We start from the raw sequence: 21,527 nt of genomic DNA on the forward strand, positions 1-21,527 counted from the left end.
GTCTTTGAAAGCAGTGGTGGTAGGCCTAAAATTCAAAGGGTCCTCATAAAATTTTCATGGCTTTCAGTGGCTGTAAAATGAAGACCAGAGATACTACAGGTCCCGCAGTCAGTGATTCCTTCAGTAAGCATGGTAAGCAGGAGGAAGATAGAGCCATCCTGGAGCTGCAAATGTTTGATAATTCTTTATACTGCTCCATATTCATAGATGTTACCAATACATACACTGATATTTGACTTGCCACTTAACTACATAGTTTTGATAGCCATTAATTAAGCAAGCTGCCCCTCTGAAAATCCCAACCCAAAGTCATACTGGAAGTTTATTGTAAAACCAGGAATCAAACCTAGATTTCCCAAATTCTAGTCCAGTCTCTGTATACGGGAAAACTTTGTGGGTGAAATCCTGGCCCTACTGAAATCAGTGGCAAAAGTCCCACTGATTTAAATAAGGCCAGGATTTCACCCCTTGCAAGTACTATCTTGATGTAAGTAATTTGCTTATAATTGCACTCAGCAGTGTTACAGCAATATCCCAACTTCAGGGACTGTCAGTTCAGTTCTCTGGTGTTCATCCCCACCCCCAACATAGATATACATCACTACAAGGTGTTGCTCTTCAAAGGCAAGACAGAGAGGTGTTCAAATTAGGACTTAAACAGTGTTGTACAAGAGGTGTTCAATCAACAATGCTGAGGCAAAGCTCAGCCCTTGCCATGCCATCTTCCCAACTTCTACTTTCCCCTCTGTAGTTTTCTCTATTCATACAGAGAAATCCGTATCAAATGAATAGAACAAAGCCTGACTATATCTTACAGGCCTGACTATATCTCCAGTGAAAGCAACTGCAAAACTCTGAAATGCCAATAGAAACAGGTTGTTATCCCATGTTGTTGAAATTGTTAAGGAAAAGTTAGTATATGTGACTCCATTTTGGTTTGGGGCCCACCATTGTCTAAAAGCAAGCACATCATGCACCAGGAGGAGTGTTCCTTAGATACTGCATTCCTGTGAAAACCCTTCCCCTTGTTTCCAGCCTGTCTCGACTCCCAGTTTCTGTTCTTTGTCTGTTCCTAACTGCCTGCCTCCTGGCCTTGTGATGTGGGCCTCCCATCCTGATAAGAAAGGTTACTGATGCATTGCTTTAGGACCATGTTGTGTAAATGAAGTAATAGTTTAGCAGGGGGAATGTACCTAGCAGGGATAGGTGGTAGATAAGGAAAGGGTTTGTCTATTGGCTAAGGTTTCCGATGCACGAGGGCAACATGCTTTGCTAAAAGGTATATAATCTTTGTATAACCTGCATTCAGGGTCCCCTTCTGACTAGCAGAGGGGCACCACGCTCGAGCGTAATAAACTTAATATCTTTGGGAACTCTGCAGCTGTGGACTTTGTTCATGTGCCTCAGCCTAGACTCGAACTGCGCGTGACCTATCAGGTATAATTCGCAACATAATGCAGTTAACAACCAATGTTCCCTCTAATTTTTGACAGGCCATGTGTGCAAAAAAATTCTTCTGTGCAAATTTTTGACAGGCCATGTGTGCAAAAAATTTCTTCTGTGCAAATTGTTGTGTTTCTATGCAAATTTTTGTTTGTGCGGTGTTTCGCCATGTGCACAGGGTTTAGGATCTGTGTGTACGTGCACACGTGCTCAGCTTAGAGGGAACAGTGGTTACAATGACAAGTATGGAATCTCCCCTGAATATTATAACAACTAATCTCTGTCATCCAAATCACAATGCTTCGTGACACCAGGCCTTACAGACGTAAGAGCCATATCCTTATAAAAACAAAACCTCCGGGACAAAGTGCATATGAGAATCTAAGCCCTGGTCTACACTACAGAGTTAGGTAGATGTAAGGCAGCTTACATCAACCTAACTCTGTAAGTGTCTACATTAAAATGCAGCTCCGACCAATGTAACTCACCCACTACACTGACTTAATAACTGTGAGAGGCATAGCACTTAAGTCGATGTAGTTTGGTCAACGCAGTGTCAGTGTACATCGACTGTTGCTGTCTTTCAGAAGCCATCCCAAAATGCCCCACTCTGACAATTAATTTGGTGCAAACGCTCCTGGTGAGAACACGCACCACCGACACAAAGAATGTAGTGTGGACTTGCAAAAGCAATTTAATCACTGCTGTGGCTGTAAGTTGACATAACTTAGGTAGACTTAATTTTGTAGTGTAGATTTGCCCCAAGTCTGCAGAAACTTGCCATCATTTTGCAAACTAAATAGTCACAAACCTCAGCAAAATACCTCGACCAAGCCATAGGACTACAGTCATCAATATAATGTGTGACTAACTTGGAAAACAAACTCCAAACAAACTTTCACCACAGGCTTGATATCTGCTTTCTCCAAGTTACTTTATAGTTGTGTTTATGCCACCCTAGACACAAGAAGAATGAGGAGTACTTGTACTTGAGACATGAGTCTTCAAACAAACCCTTTGGCATTCCCTTTGGATCCTGCAACATACCCAGTCATCATTGTGGGGCACCAATGTATGCCAATTGGCTCATTATCCCATAAGTGAACTGTAGCTCCTGAAAGCTTATGCTCAAATAAATTTGTTAGTCTCTAAGGTGCGACAAGTACTCCTTTTCTTTTTATCCCATAACAGTTCTAATTTACACAATATTTCCATATCATTATAAAATTCTTGGCACACTCTATGAGCCGTCTTGCAAGCGTGTATACACGCTATCAGTTATTACTTTCAAATCCTCATTAGGCCTCAGACATGCTTTCAGGTAAGTATTGTCATTACCAGGCATATGCTACACTTCTAAGAGCACAGAGGCTTGATCTGACAGCTTACATGTTGTCCCACAGTATGTACCCTCCAACAGTGAGCAAAAAGCCCAGTGCTTCTTTTAGAAAGTTATTTGCTGCATTTCTGTAACATTGAAAAGAGCCATTCCAATGTAGTTGAAAGGAGCTCTTCCAGTGTTAGAAAAGTAAAGGGCACATGTTTAAACAGCACAATAATAAAATAATTCAAAATAATAAATCACACGTATAGCTCCTTGCACCCATAGACCTCGGAACACTCTATAAAGTAATCTAAGAAGCATGTTCAGTGAGGTCTGCCTTTCATATGATATAGAGGCATGGGGGGCACGGAAAAATGTTGCTCTTATGGCCTTTCTGTAGTTGAGTTTTAGCCAAAAAGCACAACAAAAAAGTACCTTTATAGTACCATATGGAATCCTTCACAAGAACCCATGATGCTTTGTGAGGACTATTAATTGGGCTTTGCCAAAATAAAAATTCTATTCAACAACTTTACTTGTGTTACTATTTGGATTTTTAAAATATTGAAAAATGGATGAGTTATTCTGAGACCATCACCCTTGTGCCTTAGGCTCGGATCCTGAAAACACATGCTTTACTTTAAGTCAATAGAACAATTCACATGATTAAAGTTAAGCATGTGACTTAGTCGTTGTAGGATCAGGGTCTCAGCCTGATCTGTAAGGCCACCAACAGATCAGGAACCACTACATCAGTGACAGCATTTCCATTTACAACCCACTAAAACAGTTGTGCTTCCCTGGGACTATGCACTTTGTAAATCCCAGGACTAGTCAGTGCCTTGCACGATCAGACTCTAAATCAGTAAGCCAGGTTTATATTCAGGGAAGGATAGACGCAAGGGAACCTGTTGGCTGCTCCTCCTTTTATGGAAACTCACAGGAATGTTGCCACTGCCATTAATGACGGCAGAATGAGACCTCAGCACTATTTCTAGATTAAATGTTTGACATATCACATGGCTAGACTGTAAAAAGGTAAGCTCTGTACTCAAAGCCACTTTTAGAGAAACAATCACTCTTTTCCGCAATTGTTTATTTGTTATTCTCAACAACATGAATCATTTTAACCCACAAGAATGCAAGTATTTAAGAAATGCAATACAAAGTTGTCAGGGTGTAGCATTGTTCCAGTACAACTGCAAACATTCATTTACTGGGAACCACTTTTTTAAAAACTGCACTTTGGAATGAGTAAAACACTCTCCGCATTGCAATGTGTCATTGTGCAAAATAATAGACTCATCAACAGGTTGATGCAACCTATCACCCTGTGAGGGGGTGTTCACCCCACACCATCCCTGCAGGGGTTATGTAGGACAGGAGTGGTAGGAAGAGGTGGAGCTCTGCAGACACTCTCTGGGCATAGTGAGGAGAGAAGAAAAAAACCCAGTGGGGGGCTAGCAGAAGCCCTGGGATCCTAAGCCCGAAGGAAGGGTTCACACAGGTAGGTAGTGGAGAAAAAAGCCTAAAGAGGGAAAAGTAGGAAGAAGCTCATGGAAATGGTAGACTTTGGCTGCTGATTTTAGGATCTCGGCTGGAACCTGGAGTAGCAGGTAGGTCTCAGGTCCCCTACCGGCCACTGGAGTAGTGCTATTGACTTGAATCAGAAGACTGCCAGAGACCGCAGATAGACAGTTTGTCCAGTGGACTTTGATGCCCGAGAAGGGAAGGACTATAGTAACCTGGCCAAGGGGGCCAAGCCAGGAAGAAGGAGAACCCTGAGTCCAGGGAGACCATGGGGTGAGCAACCGAAGGAGGAAGTGCCAGCTCATCCCTCCAACCATAAGCGAGTCTGTTACACACCATCTTTACGTATGTAGTATTTCCTGAAAGTGGGTGCTCTCCGAGACTTCAGTGTAACCTGAAAATATGCAGAAGAATTTTGTAAGCCCTGAGATGAGGAAGCAGAGAAAGAGAAGACAGAGACAGACTGAATGACACACACAGACACACAACATCTCTGCAACAAGGACTTTTAATAGGAATGAGAGCCCTAAAAGGCAAGCAAATTGCTTACCAGCTTACATCTTTCTGTGCTCAGAGAGAACAGATAGTTCCAAGCTTTGCATCATAACATTCTCAATCAGCTGAGCTGAATCATTGAATACACAAATGAGCAAGCTTATTTTCTTTTACTCTTGCTTATGCCACACACACACCCACAGTAAAATACTTGGCTCAGTCACAAATAGGAGTTGCAGGAGTTCTTGGAAACACTCACTAGCCTTTAGCTTTCCAGCTGCAAAGTGACGATTTATCTTCAAGATAAGTACAGCATGGCCAGAAAGAGTACTGATATTAAATTTTGGTAACACTGTGCTGAGGACTAATAGCTGTGAAAAAACCTCAATTTATTGATCTGAAGTTTTGAGGATAACAATATTCTGCATTCGTTTTAAATCATTCTCTTCAGTGAAGGTCAGCAAGATCAGAGCAAAAAATTGTCAGGCTTTCTGTGGCATTATTGCATGTCAACAAGTAAAATGTTTACAGCTGCTCTTGCTTTTTTATTAAGCCTACTAAACAAATCATTTGTATGTTACAAGCTACAGGCTATATTCCCCCCCTCTCCCTTTATAAAACAAATTTAGCACCTGTAAGAAGCTCATTGTTCAACTTCCTAGGGAAGCTTAAATCCCTTCACAGTTTGAAGTCAACAGCCTTTTAAATAAAAATAAACACAAAAGAGGTAAGTATAGAGTAGGTACATACAGAATCCTGAGTCTTCCTACACTTATATGACTTTCTTCCAAACATTAATTCTTTGGCTTAGAGAATTGTTTTATTAGCAGCTTGCCAAAAATAAAATCATTAGAGTACCAGAGAGTTCCAATTAAGCCCCTCCTAAATCTGTTAGCAAATATTCTATTTGAGGATAAAGAAACAGAGACAAAGGATGAGACTCAGATGCTTCACTGAAGGAGTATACTGCCTGAAAACTGAAACATTTCAGTGATGATGAAATTGAAATGTCAGCAACTTAATTTCATAAGCATCATATGCTGTATACTATTTTTATTAACAGCTGCAGCCAGATCAGACTCCAAAGTGAACCATATATTGTCCTTCTCAGGATACTGGCATATAATCAACATATTATTACAGTTGAGTGAATAAGTCCCATCAAATAGTTCATTTCATTACATTTTCCCTGTTGTCTGCTGACAGATCAGGATTTTCTTGAATATATCAGTTTTCTGATCTTGTATTTACTCCATGGTTTGCTGTTAAATACTCAATCCAATAATTCAAACTATGCTGAGTTACAATTGGTCACATAAATCATATGATATTGTTTCAAGTGCCCTGATTGAAAGTGCGTAACTCATAATTAGGTTTTTGGTATGAATGTTAACATAAAATAAACTTATAATGTGAGTTAAAACCTGTACTACCATAAGATACCTATAAAAATAGGGTTTTTTGCATTAGAAAACTCCAGAGTTTCCGTCGAGCTGAATGGTTAATAGGCTGATTCAGGCTTTATCTCATATGTCTTCTTACCTGTTGTCTTCCAAAAGCATTGAAAGTAGTTTCCCAACTAACATGTGCAGCCTGTGATAACTATCTTGAATATTCTTCTTGATATTGGAGATCCAAGTGTCACCATGAAATCTATCCATACCCAATGGTGATACCATGTGTTAATCATGAAGTTCTTCAGAGATAAATAATAAAGCCACTTTAGTAACTCAAAAGAGAGTTTTTTGATAATATAGCATGGTGTAAGGTTTTGTTTCACACTGACAGTCTTCCCGGATAGGTTTAAAACATATGGAAAACAAGCAGGCGACATTCCGACATACTGACTGACATTTCAGTTTGAAAAACAGCTCCACTGCACTCAAGGCCTAATCCAAAATCCATTAATGTCAACACGAAGACTCCCATTGACTTTAAATGGTCTTTAGATCAGAGTCCTAACTGACTTAATAGGTAGCAAAGCATGTTGCATGTTGTATCTGTTCAGATAGGTAGCAAGGTGGATGAAGTATCTATTTTCACCTGAGCCTAATAAAGAGTAATTTATGGATGAGTTAAAGTTTTCAGTCTATTTAGATTTCTCTTTTAGCTGTATGAGCCATGCAAACTTTACAGCTACTGGCTCCTATTCATAGTGAGTGCATCATACCAGCACTGGGAGAGGTTTGGCAGGAATTCGATGTTGTCATGTCTGAGGTTACAGACCACCTGCATATCCTTGTACAGAAACCGTAAACAGATCTTTCAAATCTAATCATATTTGTGAGGACCTTCAAATAGCCCGATCATAAAAAAAAATACAAATCTCTGGTAGATTATAAAAGAAACAACAGGATGAGCGAAGTATGTTGAGGTGATTTGCTCACTTGGTGTAGTGAGGTTAAGTCTAGTATCTAGATGCTCCACTGATATGGTGTACTTTAAATGACTTCTGAAAAAATCTAGTGGCAAAGGATCTTAGGGCAGAAGGATTCCTGAAGTACACAAAGAGAGAACTTCCTTCATGGCAAATATTTTTGTTCAGATTTTTGATGATGATAACAAAGATCATCAAAGATTTTCCTGAAAAGCAATCATCTGGTGGTAGGTATATATCTGTGCTACTTTTTTCTGTAAGGGCAAAATTCACTGTGAGTACAATAGAGCTGCTGGACAGAGAGATCCATCATGGTGAAATCTAATCACGCTATAACTTCATTTTAACTACAGAAGATCCTGAGGGGAAAAAAATTCAATTATGTAAGCCCACAGCTGACTTGGTTAACAAGGTGAACTGCTCATAACTTTCCTCCTCCACAGTGAGAATTTGTAACACCGAGGCAAATTGAAACAAGTGAGAGAGAGAGAGAGAGAGAGAGAGAGAGGAGAAAGGCATTTTCCAGAGTTAAATGCCAAAGCCATAGACACGATAGGCTGCTAACATTTCTGTTATTGAAACTCTGCATTAAGTGAATTATTAATTTTCAGAAAAGAGAATAATATTTTAATAAGTCGGTATATATAGAAGATCTGCTCAGTTCCCAAAACTCAATATTTATGCTGGTAACTTAAATTTCCATTTCTTTAAAACAAACACAGATCCATTTAGTTCATTTTACAGAAGCTTTGAACTGAAACCAAACTCATAATATAGTTAGTGTTTTTTTGCAGCAGCATAATATTTTCACCAGCTATCTTCCTTAACTTTTTCTTTCATGTTGCCATCTTTAATACTCAACTGGCTATTTTAGTGCAGAACACATTATCTAATAAACACAACATTAAGAATAATGTATTCAAGTTAAATAGGTTTCAACTGTAAAATAAAGATTTGCACCTTTTTCCTTGCAGGGTCTGTGTTTTTTAAAAAATTAATATTTTCTAATTAATGATGGCTGCACTTTGTGGTTTCATGATCTTTGAATGACTACATGAAGAAAACCAGGACACCAGATTTAATAATATTTAGTATTCCCATTGCACAGTTTTACAATATTTATTGACCCAAAAGTTTCTCAAAAGGTTTGAAACAGATGCGTGGCCCTGCACAGCATACTGTAAATCACATAAATAATATTAATCCTGCATGTATTAAACTAAAATACAGCTTTCATTTCCAGAGGAATAATAACTCACACAATGTGTTTAAAAAAGTTTACAACAATAGATGGTGGTGGCTCTTTGAAAGCAGCGAGATAACTGATTAGAAACTTCAGATGACACCCAGTTCTCTAAAACAAAATCAACAAGCCAACTGAAGTTACACTGCAAGCTGTCTGCTTTAAGACAAATGCCAATACAGTGTATCCCTTCAGAATTCTGCTGCAACAAAACCCACAAAAGCCTTTGTTAATTAGGATGTAGTTATGAGAGGAGCTGGTGGATTCTTTGCCAGCAATTCCAGCTCTGGTGAACAGGCCCCTTTAGGATCAGTTGGAAAAGCCTAAAAATTGCCATAGTTTCAGTGTAAGGAATCAGTTGTCTGATCAGTGGGAGACAGCAAAAGAAGGAGAAAAAAAAAGAGAAGAAAAAAGAAGTGAGCCTAAGACAAAAGAGCTCCTATCTGTATTTTTTCCCCTTAGGACATTCCTGTACTGACACTGAGTTCTGTCTCGCTTCAAAAATTTGGGTAAAGAGAAAGATAGAGAAAGACACAGATTGTTTCCACTAAACACTCATAATTCTGGTTATTAGTCTTTATTTGCAGACACATTCCATCGAACTACAACCATAATATAGTTCTTAATTTCCCAAACATTCAGAAGTGCAAATGCCCTACATACACCATGTGTGGCGAAGAATCCAAGCTCAAAAAAGTCACGTATATCAATTCACTTTGTATCTGTGTCTCTGGACTATATCTATACGTACCCCAAAAGAACCAGATCCTCATCCAGTTGTAGCTCAGATCTGACCCAGAGCCTGAATAGGTAACTCTCTCATTGAGCCCTCTGAGTAATTTCCATTCACTGTGATATTAGAGAATAGGCCTCCATAGCAGATTGTAAGCAAACTGAGTTGGTTAGGATTAAGGCTACGATTTTTTTATGGAGGTCATGGAAGTCACGGAATCCATGACTTCCAGCGACCGCCGTGAATTCAGCCCTGTTGGCCGGGAGCTGTAGGGTCCCCGTGGCCAAGGATGGCAGGAGACCTGGGAACTCCGAGCAGCCACAGGCGGCAGGGGTATCCCAAAGCTCCCAGCTGCCATGGACAGTGGGGGCACCCCAGAGCTCTGAGCTGCTGAGGGCAGCAGGGCCCCAGAGTTCCAAGGTGTGAAGGGCTCCCGGAGTCTTTCAAAGCTCCCAGCCCCCATGGGTGGCAGAATACTCTGGAGCTCTGAGCCAGGAGACCCTGGAGCTCCAAGTCCCCATAGGCAGTGGGGGCTCCCAGACCTCTGAGCAGCCCAACGTCTGCAGGCAGTGTGGGGACCTCGCAGCTGGGCTCCCCATTTTGTCAGGGATATTTTTAGTAAAAGTCAGGGACTGGTCACGGGCTTCCGTGAATTTTTCTTTGTTGCCCGTGACCTGTCCGTGACTTTTACTAAAATCTTAGCCTGAATTAGGATTCATGTGGCTCTACAATCATTTATTTGGAGTATTGAGATGACCGCTGTGCATTCATAAAGCAATTGGCATACTTACAATCATGAATGTTCATTTATTTAAAAATTCTCTCCCAGAATTTTGTTCTTTATTATGCTGTATTCATTATTCTGCAGCTAAAAAGTTGCATCCATCTGTTCAGGAATCAGAAACAATACCATGTGATTCAGGTGTTCAGTCGCACACATACAACACGAGTGGTCAACAGTGAACAGCAAAGAGCCAACATGAGTAGTTTATGAGCAACCTATTCATCAAAATCATTTGGTGAATGCTTGCAAATCCATTCTCAGAAATCAGGATTGTTTTTTTCAAGTGACAGGTCTCAGAGTAGCAGCCGTGTTAGTCTGTATTCGCAAAAAGAAAAGGAGTACTTGTGGCACCTTAGAGACTAACAAATTTATTTGAGCATAAGCTTTCGTGAGCTACTGCTCGCTTCATCGGATGAAGTGAGCTGTAGCTCACGAAAGCTTTTGCTCTAATAAATTTGTTAGTCTCTAAGGTGCCACAAGTACTCCTTTTCTTTTTGATAAAAGAAGGCAATACATTCTTTCAGCAGCAGCAGTCTTTTTGTACAGCACCTAGCAAAACAGTGTCTGGGTCCATGACTGGGGCTCCTAGACAAGTCCTAGATAATTCAAATAGGAGCCACAACAACAACTAACAAGATTTGAAATGAACAGTTTGAATTGTCCTAGCTTAGTGCAGTGCTCAAGTGAACAGTTTGATCTCACTTCGTAAAAAAAAACATTCAAAGCTGAGGTCACTTAGGAAGTGATAATTGAAAATTGTAGTGGCGATGCTGTCTCAGTCTTAATTACAATGACAATGAACCAAATTTGTTAACAAATTACAACAGCCCTCAATGGTGATTAAACAGATCAAAAACCCAGAAATTAATCACATATATTAAAATTCACATTCACATATGGGTGACATTCTTGTTTTCTGCCTCTCTTCAGCGCTCTCCCCTGTCCTTATTTGACACTGTTTGTTCTTAGAGAAGAGCTTACTTCTTTTTTAGTCCAACTTTCTCCTTCTGCTTGCCTACTTCACTAAACTGCAGGAGGAATTAAGAACAGAAATAGGAAATAGAAATTCGGAAAAGAAGATGGGCTGAGGAGGAGGATGCCTTCCAATGCACATATCCCCTCCACAGATATGATTTATCAGAAGGGTAAAACCCACATATTGGATGAGTTCAGAGAAAAGCAAGAAAAAGATCGGGGGATTGAGAGCGTGATTATGAGGAAAGATTAAAGGGGTAAATTTGTACAGCTTGGCTAAGAAGTGGCAAAGGAGCAACGTAAATACAAATATCTGAGAGGAGTGAGGTGATATGAGTAGGTGTAATAAGATGAAACCGAGAAGGAAATTTGGATGAAAAACTGGCTGAATATCAGCAAAGTTTCCCGACAGAGATGCAGTAGGTTGTCAGTTTCCCAAGGGAAGAGATAAAAGGTTCACCACTTGGCACATTTAATACCCAACCTGACAATCTGTTAATAATGTAAAGAGGAAACCTACATTTGAAGGGAAATGAACTAATGAGATAATATCTTTTTTCTCCGCTCATCTCTAATTTCTGTGATTTCTTGAATTAGCTAATGAAAATAAGTGATGGGATGGATTCATGCACTGAACATTGACAGATATAAAAACAATCTTTTTTATTAATTATTATTATACCAAAGCCTCCTTTTAGCTTCCTTTGTTTAGTCTGACTAATTTTTATTGGGTGGACTTATCTACTTTTTTCTTCTTTCCCAGACACAAAAATGCACTACCACAAAGCATAGTTTAAAATGCATTGTAAATTGAATTTGTACAAGGGTATCAAACATTTTCATGAAAGCTTTTGATCCAGATCCTGTTAACACGGCTGTGCTAACTTTTAAATATAGAGCTACTGTCCTCTGCAAAACCAGTCCTACTTCAACCTGTAATATAAATAGTTTCTGTTTAACATACAGCTTCTATTGATTCCACCTTAATTATAGGTTTCAGAGTAGCAGCCGTGTTAGTCTGTATTCGCAAAAAGAAAAGTACTTGTGGCACCTTAGAGACTAACAAATTTATTAGAGCATAAGCTTTCGTGAGCTACAGCTCACTTCATCGGATGCAAATGCATCCGATGAAGTGAGCTGTAGCTCACGAAAGCTTATGCTCTAATAAATTTGTTAGTCTCTAAGGTGCCACAAGTACTCCTTTTCACCTTAATTATGTGTTTCCCAGAGAATGCTAACTGTGGGATATTGGGAAAGAATTTTAGCATCAGCCTATAAAAACTATTAGTTGAAACTTGGCTTCCATTAGCACCTCATTAGGCAGAATCTATTGTATATAAAATGAGCGAATGATTTTTATATCATTTTAAATTTAGCTGTCAACCTGTAACATACTAATGTAGACACGTTATTTCTCTGTAATAGTGAACACAGCAGTAATATATTTGTAAGTCTACAAATCAGCATGAGTCAATAGTTTGATGTAATAATGCACCCTAAGATGTTTATTGTTCATCATCAGACATCATCATGACCTTTATGTAAAACTGTAGCACCAAATAAACATGAAACCAAGAACATTTTTCTAAATCCTGGTATAAATCTCCTGATAACTGAAAGATGAATGGATGGCTCAGGGAAATCATAATGGAAGAGGGAACATATTGTCACTGGTCAAAATGGTTCAGACAATTAGTAACCAAAAGTTGCAACCATCCAATGGCTGTTGAGTTAACTATAACTCTGATTCTGTTCCTGCTTAAGTCAGTAGTGAAACTCTCATTGACTTTAATGGGAGCAAGAGCAGGTTCTGGGTAAGCTGAACTGGTAGCCCCAGTTTCTTGCAGATAGGTGTCCACCTTACTAAATATCACCAATACAGTTTATGTTCGGCTTGACAAATTTATTCGGGGTTCAAGAATGTACTGCTACTGATGAACTGCCATGGAAGCTAATTAAGTGAGTAGATGCTGATACACATGAGTAAGGGTTGCACAATCTGTCCCTTAATTAGCATAGCGACTGTGTTATTCTCATCCACAAAGGTTACCCTACTGCATCAGGAACTTGATATCGTTGCTCAGGGATATGAAAAGTTTGCACTGCCATTGGCCAGTCCTTGCCTGCTCTGTAGATAAAGGATCTTGTGCCTCACAGCTATTTCAAATGAGCCATTTTTGAAATTAAACTAGATAATAATAAGTTAAACTCCTTCCTTAATTTCTAGCTCATGGAAAATGTTTTAGATGTTTTGAAGTAAAAATCTTTTTAAACAGATGAATTAAAAATGTTTGTTTGACTCTTGGGCATATACCTCATTGTACTACCTATCATACAATCCTCCAAACTATCTATCATATAATCTTCCAAGTCCTGATTAGCCACTAACATACACAGTCACAAACAGGAGGAGTGTGAATAGCAAACTCAGTTTCATTAATTAGTGTCTGTTATAAATTTGTCTCTGCTCAGGTGTTATGGCTGTTCCATACTATAACTACCCCTATGGACTTTGTCACCTATCTCAAAATGGCAACTTTACTTCAAAGCATAGGTTGGCTTTGTAAAGAGGACAAGTTATAATTTAATTATTATTATCCTATTGCATGTTTGGTACACAGAGCAACAGCCCTCGGGAACTACAAAATTAGGATGGCAGACCCTCCTGCTATTCGCAAAAAGAAAAGGAGTACTTGTGGCACCTTAGAAACTAACAAATTTATTTGAGTATAAGCTTTCGTGAGCTACAGGTCACTTCATCGGATGCATTTGGTGGAAAATACAGTGAGGAGATTTATATACACAGAGAACATGAAACAATGGGTTTTATCATACACACTGTAAGGAGAGTGATCACTTAAGATGAGTTATCACCAGCAGCGGGCGGGGGGGGAAAGGAGGAAAACCTTTCATGGTGACAAGCAAGGTAGGCTATTTCCAGCAGTTAACAAGAACATCTGAGGAACAGTGGGGGGTGGGGTGGGCTGGAGGGGAGAAATAACATGGGGAAATATTTTTACTTTGTGTAATGACTCATCCATTCCCAGTCTCTTTTCAAACCTAAATTAATTGTATCCAGTTTGCAAATTAATTCCAATTCAGCAGTCTCTCATTGGAGTCTGTTTTTGAAGTTTTTTTGTTGAAGGATAGCCATGGCTGTAATCGAGTGACCGGAGAGATTGAAGTGTTCTCCGACTGGTTTTTGAATGTTATAATTCTTGACGTCTGATTTGTGTCCATTTATTCTTTTATGTAGAGACTGTCCAGTTTGACCAATGTACATGGCAGAGGGGCATTACAACTACAATACCCACCTGCTGAAGTGAAGAAACAGATTGACAGAGCCAGAAGAGTATCCAGAAGTCACCTACTACAGGACAGGCCCAACAAAGAAAATAACACAACGCCACTAGCCATCACCTTCAGCCCCCAACTAAAACCTCTCCAACGCATCATCAAGGATCTACAACCTATCCTGAAGGATGACCCATCATTCTCACAGATCTTGGGAGACAGGCCAGTCCTTGCTTACAGACAGCCCCCAATCTGAAGCAAATACTCACCAGCAACCACACACCACACAACAGAACCACTAACCCAGGAACCTATCCTTGCAACAAAGTCCGTTGCCAACTCTGTCCACATATCTATTCAGGGGACACCATCATAGGGCCTAATCACATCAGCCACACTATCAGAGGCTCGTTCACCTGCGCATCTACCAATGTGATATATGCCATCATGTGCCAGCAATGCCCCTCTGCCATGTACATTGGTCAAACTGGACAGTTTCTATGTAAAAGAATAAATGGACACAAATCAGACGTCAAGAATTATAACATTCAAAAACCAGTCGGAGAACACTTCAATCTCTCCGGTCACTCGATTAGGACCTGAGGGTGGCTATCCTTCAACAAAAAAACTTCAAAAACAGACTCCAGCAAGAGACTGCTGAATTGGAATTAATTTGCAAACTGGATACAATTAACTTAGGCTTGAATAGAGACTGGGAATGGATGAGTCATTACACAAAGTAAAATTATTTCCCCATGTTATTTCTCCCCCTCACCCCACCCCCCCCCACTGTTCCTCAGATGTTCTTGTTAACTGCTGGAATTAGCCTACCTTGCTTGTCACCATGAAAGGTTTTCCTCCTTCCCCCACTGCTGCTGGCGATGGCTCATCTTAAGTAATCACTCTCCTTACAGTGTGTATGATAAAACTCATTGTTTCATGTTCTCTGTGTGTGTATATAAATCTCCCCACTGTATTTTCCACCAAATGCATCCGATGAAGTGAGCTGTAGCTCACGAAAGCTTATGCTCAAATAAATTTGTTAGTCTCTAAGGTGCCACAAGTACTCCTTTTCTTTTTGCGAATACAGACTAACAGGGCTGCTACTCTGAAACCTCCTGCTATTCATATTTGGTCACTGAATAGAGCAAGGACATTTAGTCATTGTCTTGCTGTTGAATGCTACATTCTTTTGGCTGGGAGAATTACAATAGCTGTTCCCAGGATGCAAACACGTATGCCACTTCTCACCTTTGACTTTGAATATGCACTCAGGAACCCAGCACAGTGTAACTGGTAAAGTCAGTTGCAGTACATATATGAGCCAAGTATAAGGTGGTGATAAGTGTGCTCATATCAGGGAGCAGAGTCAATATATTAGGGCCAAATCTTTGTCACAGTAAAGTCATTGGAATCAGTGACAGCTGGCTTCAGTGGGGTCAAAATTTGGCCCTAAGTGAGAAACTGGTATTTTATAATCTATTTAAAAACATCACAGAATTATGATGTGTTATGACCAAATTATTAGCTCTCTGAAAATGAAAGCAGTAGGCAGTGAAATAAATGCACATTTATTCTAACCAGTGGAAAAACCATTTCCTCCACTAAGTGAGAGTAGAAACGCTTAATACCTACAGAACCATCATGGGAAGCTTGCCAAAACTGGCAGCTAATCCAGCGCCCTGTATTAGCACAACAGTAGGACTATTTATCTCATTCACTGTGCCTTTTTCCTTGCCTCCAGCCCATCACCACCAAGCAATATCTCTAATACTTACAGTATTTCTAATTACACCTAACAAGAAACTGACACTCAAATATGTTGCTTCCAGCAGGGTGGGATTCCATAAAGCAGGATAAAGTCAACACTTATCAATAGTTGCTACTGTATTTTGAAAACCATATGTCAAAAAAATAAGGTTTCCCTGTATAAAACTAGGATCAATTCATTTCATTCATTGATGCTAATCACTGTTCAATTACAAAACAGTTCTTTAAGACAAATCTTTTTTCCACTAAAAAGTGTTCCAAATGGTCTATAAAAGCAAAACCCACTTCTATTAGCCCTCTCACAAGACATTCAGACCAATTATCCTATTCAGCTTTTCCTTTCTTTCTCCCATAACTGGTAATTCAGCTTGCTATATAAAAGACAATTAAATCCCGTTTAGTCTCATGCTAGCCTCATGTACAATGTGTACTTGTAGTCTGATGCGAATACATTTTTAAAAAATTGCTATTATAACATATTTCATACTGATGAAGCTTAATTGTCTGTTTTAATAACTACATTAATGTTTCTCTAGTGTGTTTCTCTCTTCCTTCCCTCCTGCCTTCTCATCAGCAAAGGAGAGAGTCACTTTCTTTTAATCTTTGTACAATAGGTAATATAAAAACATTTCTTAGTGACAGATTATGGGCATATGATGCACACTCTGTCCTTTTAATTTCTTCTGCAACAACAATCTGCTGCATATTTTCTAGTTATGTCATCTGTTAATGTGTGTGCTGCTGCAGAGAACTACAATTGCATGGAACTGCACAAGTATTTATGTAAAAAAGGCTCAAACTGAAATAAAGAAACCTGGGAATGAATTTAAACCTATGCAACCCTATTACCCAGGTGCAAACGAGGGCATACTTTGGCTCATAGGATTTTATTTGGAATTAAGGAGAAGGGATTCAAACTTCAGGTAAACTGCAACTAAAATAAAGAGTCAAGACTTTTATATCCACCCACCTATTTCATAGCAAAATGACATTTATCTCTGGGCAATTCAGTCAGACTGAAAGCAGACTTATATTGGCAGTTAGTCATTTTAATTACAGTGTGATGACATTTGCTAGTTTAGAAGATGATTCATCAAGCTGCATAGGAATTCACCCACTATATACATAAGTTGGAGCCACAGCAAAATGTATAAAACAGGCATCTAACTGCTTAGGACTTACCTGGTGGAAGACAGCATATCATAAACTATTCAGTGATCACATGTGTTATCTATTGCATTTCATCCTTGTTAAAGAACAATCTTCACAGAACATGGAGAATAATGACCAAGTGACTAGCTAGTTTAATGCACTCTCAGGTGTAAAAGGCTATTGTAGTAGTCGCTATGAATCAGTAGAAATACTTTAAAGTAAATATTGCTGTCTACAGCAAACTAAATTGCACCGATTAAGCACAGGAAAAATCATTCATAAATTTCTGAATAGGAATATTTCATTCTGTCAAGGGTCCAAATTCATCCGTGGTGTAGTAATTCCACTGAAGTGGTGGAGTTACAGCAAGGTTGAATTTGTCACAAAAAACTAGCTGACATACTGACCTACCTTTATGTGACAGACGTAACCTTGGCAGCCTTGTATCTGTTGTATGACATCCGGTCGGTAACTCTAGTAACAAGCCATATAGTGCCAGGATTAAAAGGTCCTTAGTAGATGCCATGCTGACCAAGATCAAATTCTTGTGCTTCTTCACTTAGTTGTTTTGTTTTTAAAAGCTTCAAGTTCCACTCTTGACTTTCCCAATGCAGCTAAGTCTTTTCCTGTTCAGTTTGTGGGGATCTCTATGGGAAATTCAGTTCTCTTCCGAACAGCACACAGCCCTACATTGTCAGGCTGTGCAAACGTCATGTAAAAATATTCTCTCCCTGCGACAACTGTTTATAAACTGAGAGGACATTCTAAGGAGTTACTCTGCAGTGTTGTGTCTTGAGCTCTCTTCAGTAACTCTGCCAGTGGATTCAGGAAGAAGCTGTATTTTCAGTCCCTCCTGTTCGGCAATTCATTCAGGAGGGGAAAAAAAACAAAACACCTCCTCCTTGGTGCTCTTCAGAACACAGTCTCTTGCTCCGACTTGCCAAACAGCTAGTTTTAATTCACCTTTCACCTTTGCTAATTAAAAACAAGAAGTGCCATTCCCTCCTGGAGTTGCAGGATCCACCCAGCAGGGATGCCAGGCTGTCAGCATGCTGTATTTACTGGGAAAGTTCAGCAAAGGTTGAGGCAATATACAATACTTGCTGCTTCTATGAATGTTTCTGATCCATGTGCTGTGCACTGATCCTTCCAGTTGCTTAACGATCTCACATTCTCAGGCACCAGGATTGGGTCCAGAATTCCCTCTTCCCCTCCCTTTGGAAAAATATGTTTTAGAGTCATTTTAGTTGTTGTTCCCAGAACAATTAAAGAGCAGGATTCACCCTATCATTAACTGTTCAAATTTATCATAATTTAGACTCATTAAACAGCATGTTAATGCATAGATCAGAATAAAAATAAATATCAGTTTTGCATACTACCTTTATATTTATTATATTACCTTGCTTTTAAAGATACCTTGGCGAGTTCAGTTTCTCTTCAGATTATAATTTCTGTACCATATAATCCCTCCATTATACTTACTTTACATATGATCTGTGGATCTGATCCCAAAGACATTTATATACATGAGTAAAGCTGCTTATTCAAATAAGTGTTGGCAGGGTCAGACACATACATTACATGTATAAACAAAGGGAATGTATTGTTTGGATGATATGATAAAGCAATATCAGGTCTTCAAATGCCCATCAGCCACTTCTTAAACTGTAACTGAGAAAGCATAGAAAACTTTCACAATCTATAATTAGAAAATATACCTGTGTCAAAAACAAAGCTTTGATAACTAACGGGTGTCAGTTTACATCTGGAATACATTTATCAGGGAGTGTGCCTAGAGTGTGCCTTAGAGCAGAACACTGACCTCAATGTGCATGAGTTTACCATTTGCAAGATGGGTATTAGAATACCTACCTCACAGAAGTATTAGGAGGCTCATTCAATGGGCTGTGTACTTTAACTAACAAGGTGTTGTATATGGCCTGATCCTATGACCACTGAAGTTAACAGAGAGACTCCAGTTAATTTTGATGGGCTTTGGCTGAGGTTCTGTACATTTGTATTAACTGTATTTGCATATTTCATAATTAAAAAATATCCTTAACTGAGTTTAAAATACTAGAGGACTCATTTTTCTCTCAAGTATAAAGTTAAGCCTATATATATAAGCCTATATATATAAGCCTAAAATTGCTGAAACATTGCAAATTTGGGATAATGAAAACAGCATTTTTACTCCGAGGCTTTTAAGGATCCCTATATGGACAATGGAGCGGCCTTTAACTTAATGTATTATGATACGTGCCCATCCAAAGTTGTGGGTGCAAGTGTTCAATATGAAAAACAAATCCATATACTATGAGCCTCAAAACCTCAAAATTCTCTTGCCATATTCTGTTCTGTTCTTCAGATTCTTATACCACACCCACTACGGTAGATGCTCAGCACCTCTGAAAAACTCAGGCCTTGGGAGTCCCAGGTAGTACAGCCAAAAGTTAATGCATCAAATTAGGTACACTGTTGAAAATTTTATGGCTACGCCTCTTTTTGCTTCCATTGCTTTAAACCTTAGTTGCTAGAAACTGTGGGCCAGATTCTGCATTAGCCCCAAATGGAGGGAGATGCACATTTGTGCAAAGATAAGTACCTCAGCAAGTGGCAATTCCCCTACCACCTAAAACTGTTTGTACTGTACATCTATATCTATAGCGTACAAGAGTAGCATTTGTTTTTAAACATAAATTGGCAGTTATCAGTTTTGGCTCCAATAGAATCAGCAAGACCTGCCCAGCCGAATTTTTACCTTTTGGCCAGAGGATGAGGCTTTTTGATCTGAAGTGTGACTCTCTAGCCTCTCATTGCTCGAGGCCCTGCCCCCGTTCCCTTCCTGTCACTGCCCTCAGAGCCTTTCATGAGAAACTCTGAGGGAGCTGTGGAAAGTGTCAGGCAAGGGGAGCTGCGAGAAGATTGAGCCCCTAGCCAGGGAAGGAGTCACAGCATTAGGCTCCTCAGCACCAAAAGCTATGGCTGCTGCTGAGGAGAAAAGCTCAGCCTCTAGGTGGGGAACTGAGGCAGGAAAGGGGATAACTGAGGGCAGGGTGGATTTGATTTAAATCAAATTGATTTAAATCACTAGTCAGGAAGACTCGATTTAAACATGGTTTTCTATATAAAAATGAATTCCTGTTGGTGGTTATAACCTTGCTGCATATTCTTCACAACTCAGAGACAGATGTAGGTTTCATTTTTAGAAAGTACAGACAATACATTTTTAAACAGTGATTTATTTTGAAAACGTTTCAGATTAGTTTTACAGCTATATCAGAAAATGAATGATTGTTTGGTTATTTCATTTACCAAAGGTAATTGAAGCAGATATTTATGAAGTCATTGGGAGGTGAACTATCTCCAATTCAACAGGTTAATCATTAATATTTGGAGGATTTTCTTGCCATGCTGTATTAGGAGGAGAACATCACCAGACATTTAAATTGTTTTATTTAACTAAAACAACAACATCAAGTATTCTGGATTTTTTTCTTCAACAGCAAACTTATAATATTTTAACAAAACAAGCATATGTCCCTTGCTTCTCACATTTATCTCTAGACTTCTTCTCCTTGTCCAGATCTATTCCACCCCCAACAATTTTCTATTCATTGAACTTTTTGAAACTTTGCACTTTTAGAGAGAGGTAAGGGATTGACTCTGTACACAAATTTGCAGAGGGACAATAGAGTTGACATCTGTTATTTCTCTATATTTTTATTTATTTATTTAAAAACATTTTTGCTGTTAACAAGCATGTTACCGCTGGAGACACAAATTTACAGTCTGAGAACTGCAAAACTAAGCATCTCTGATGGTATCTTCTAGATTGAGCGCTGAGTCCCATTGGGTAGATAGAAAGATTAATCTAAATAATTTATACAGAAGCCTCTGAAACCACATAAAATTGGGTCCCTAATCCATGAACTATTGGAACTCATTTACAAAACTTTTCTTAAACATTACATGAATATATTGTCTCATACTATAGAATTAGAATTTATAATCACTATTCCATGATGAGATATCTTTGAGCTATAATGTATCTTAATTAAAAATACTTTTAGATAGGTTTTTTCCTCAAAAAGCATTTTATCAAAAAAATCTGACTTAAATAAAAAAATCTGTCTTTTTATTTTTTTAAAAATATCATTGATTTTTATCCACTCTGACTGAGGGACTGGTGTGGAGGATGAATGGATTGGAAGGGGGACTAATGGACCACGAGAAAAGGGAAAATTGCACATTTGTATGCAGCAATTGATTAATTTATAGGGAGTCGGTGGGGTCTGAGGTAGCGTGTTTGTGGAGAGGAATTCCTATTCTGGACCTTTTCTCTGGCCTTTTTCTACACCAGTGTCGGAAAGTCGTCTTTGTTACACTGGATCTGTTTTTCTC

The 21,527-nt window shown here is 39.0% G+C and overlaps 1 protein-coding gene across 1 annotated transcript in view; it reads right to left on the bottom strand.

The window, feature by feature from the left end:
* SEMA3E (semaphorin 3E) overlaps positions 1-18,575 on the bottom strand; it is a 241,742-nt gene extending 223,167 nt beyond the window's left edge. The window contains exon 1 of the mRNA XM_038409046.2: positions 17,532-18,575. Coding sequence (XP_038264974.2) covers positions 17,532-17,646 — 115 coding nt within the window. The 5' untranslated portion in view covers positions 17,647-18,575. The remainder of the gene's footprint in view (positions 1-17,531) is intronic.
* Positions 18,576-21,527: the final 2,952 nt, after the last annotated feature.

The sequence above is a fragment of the Dermochelys coriacea genome, chromosome 1 (genome assembly GCF_009764565.3).
Source record: "Dermochelys coriacea isolate rDerCor1 chromosome 1, rDerCor1.pri.v4, whole genome shotgun sequence".
NCBI classification, from domain to species: domain Eukaryota; kingdom Metazoa; phylum Chordata; order Testudines; family Dermochelyidae; genus Dermochelys; species Dermochelys coriacea.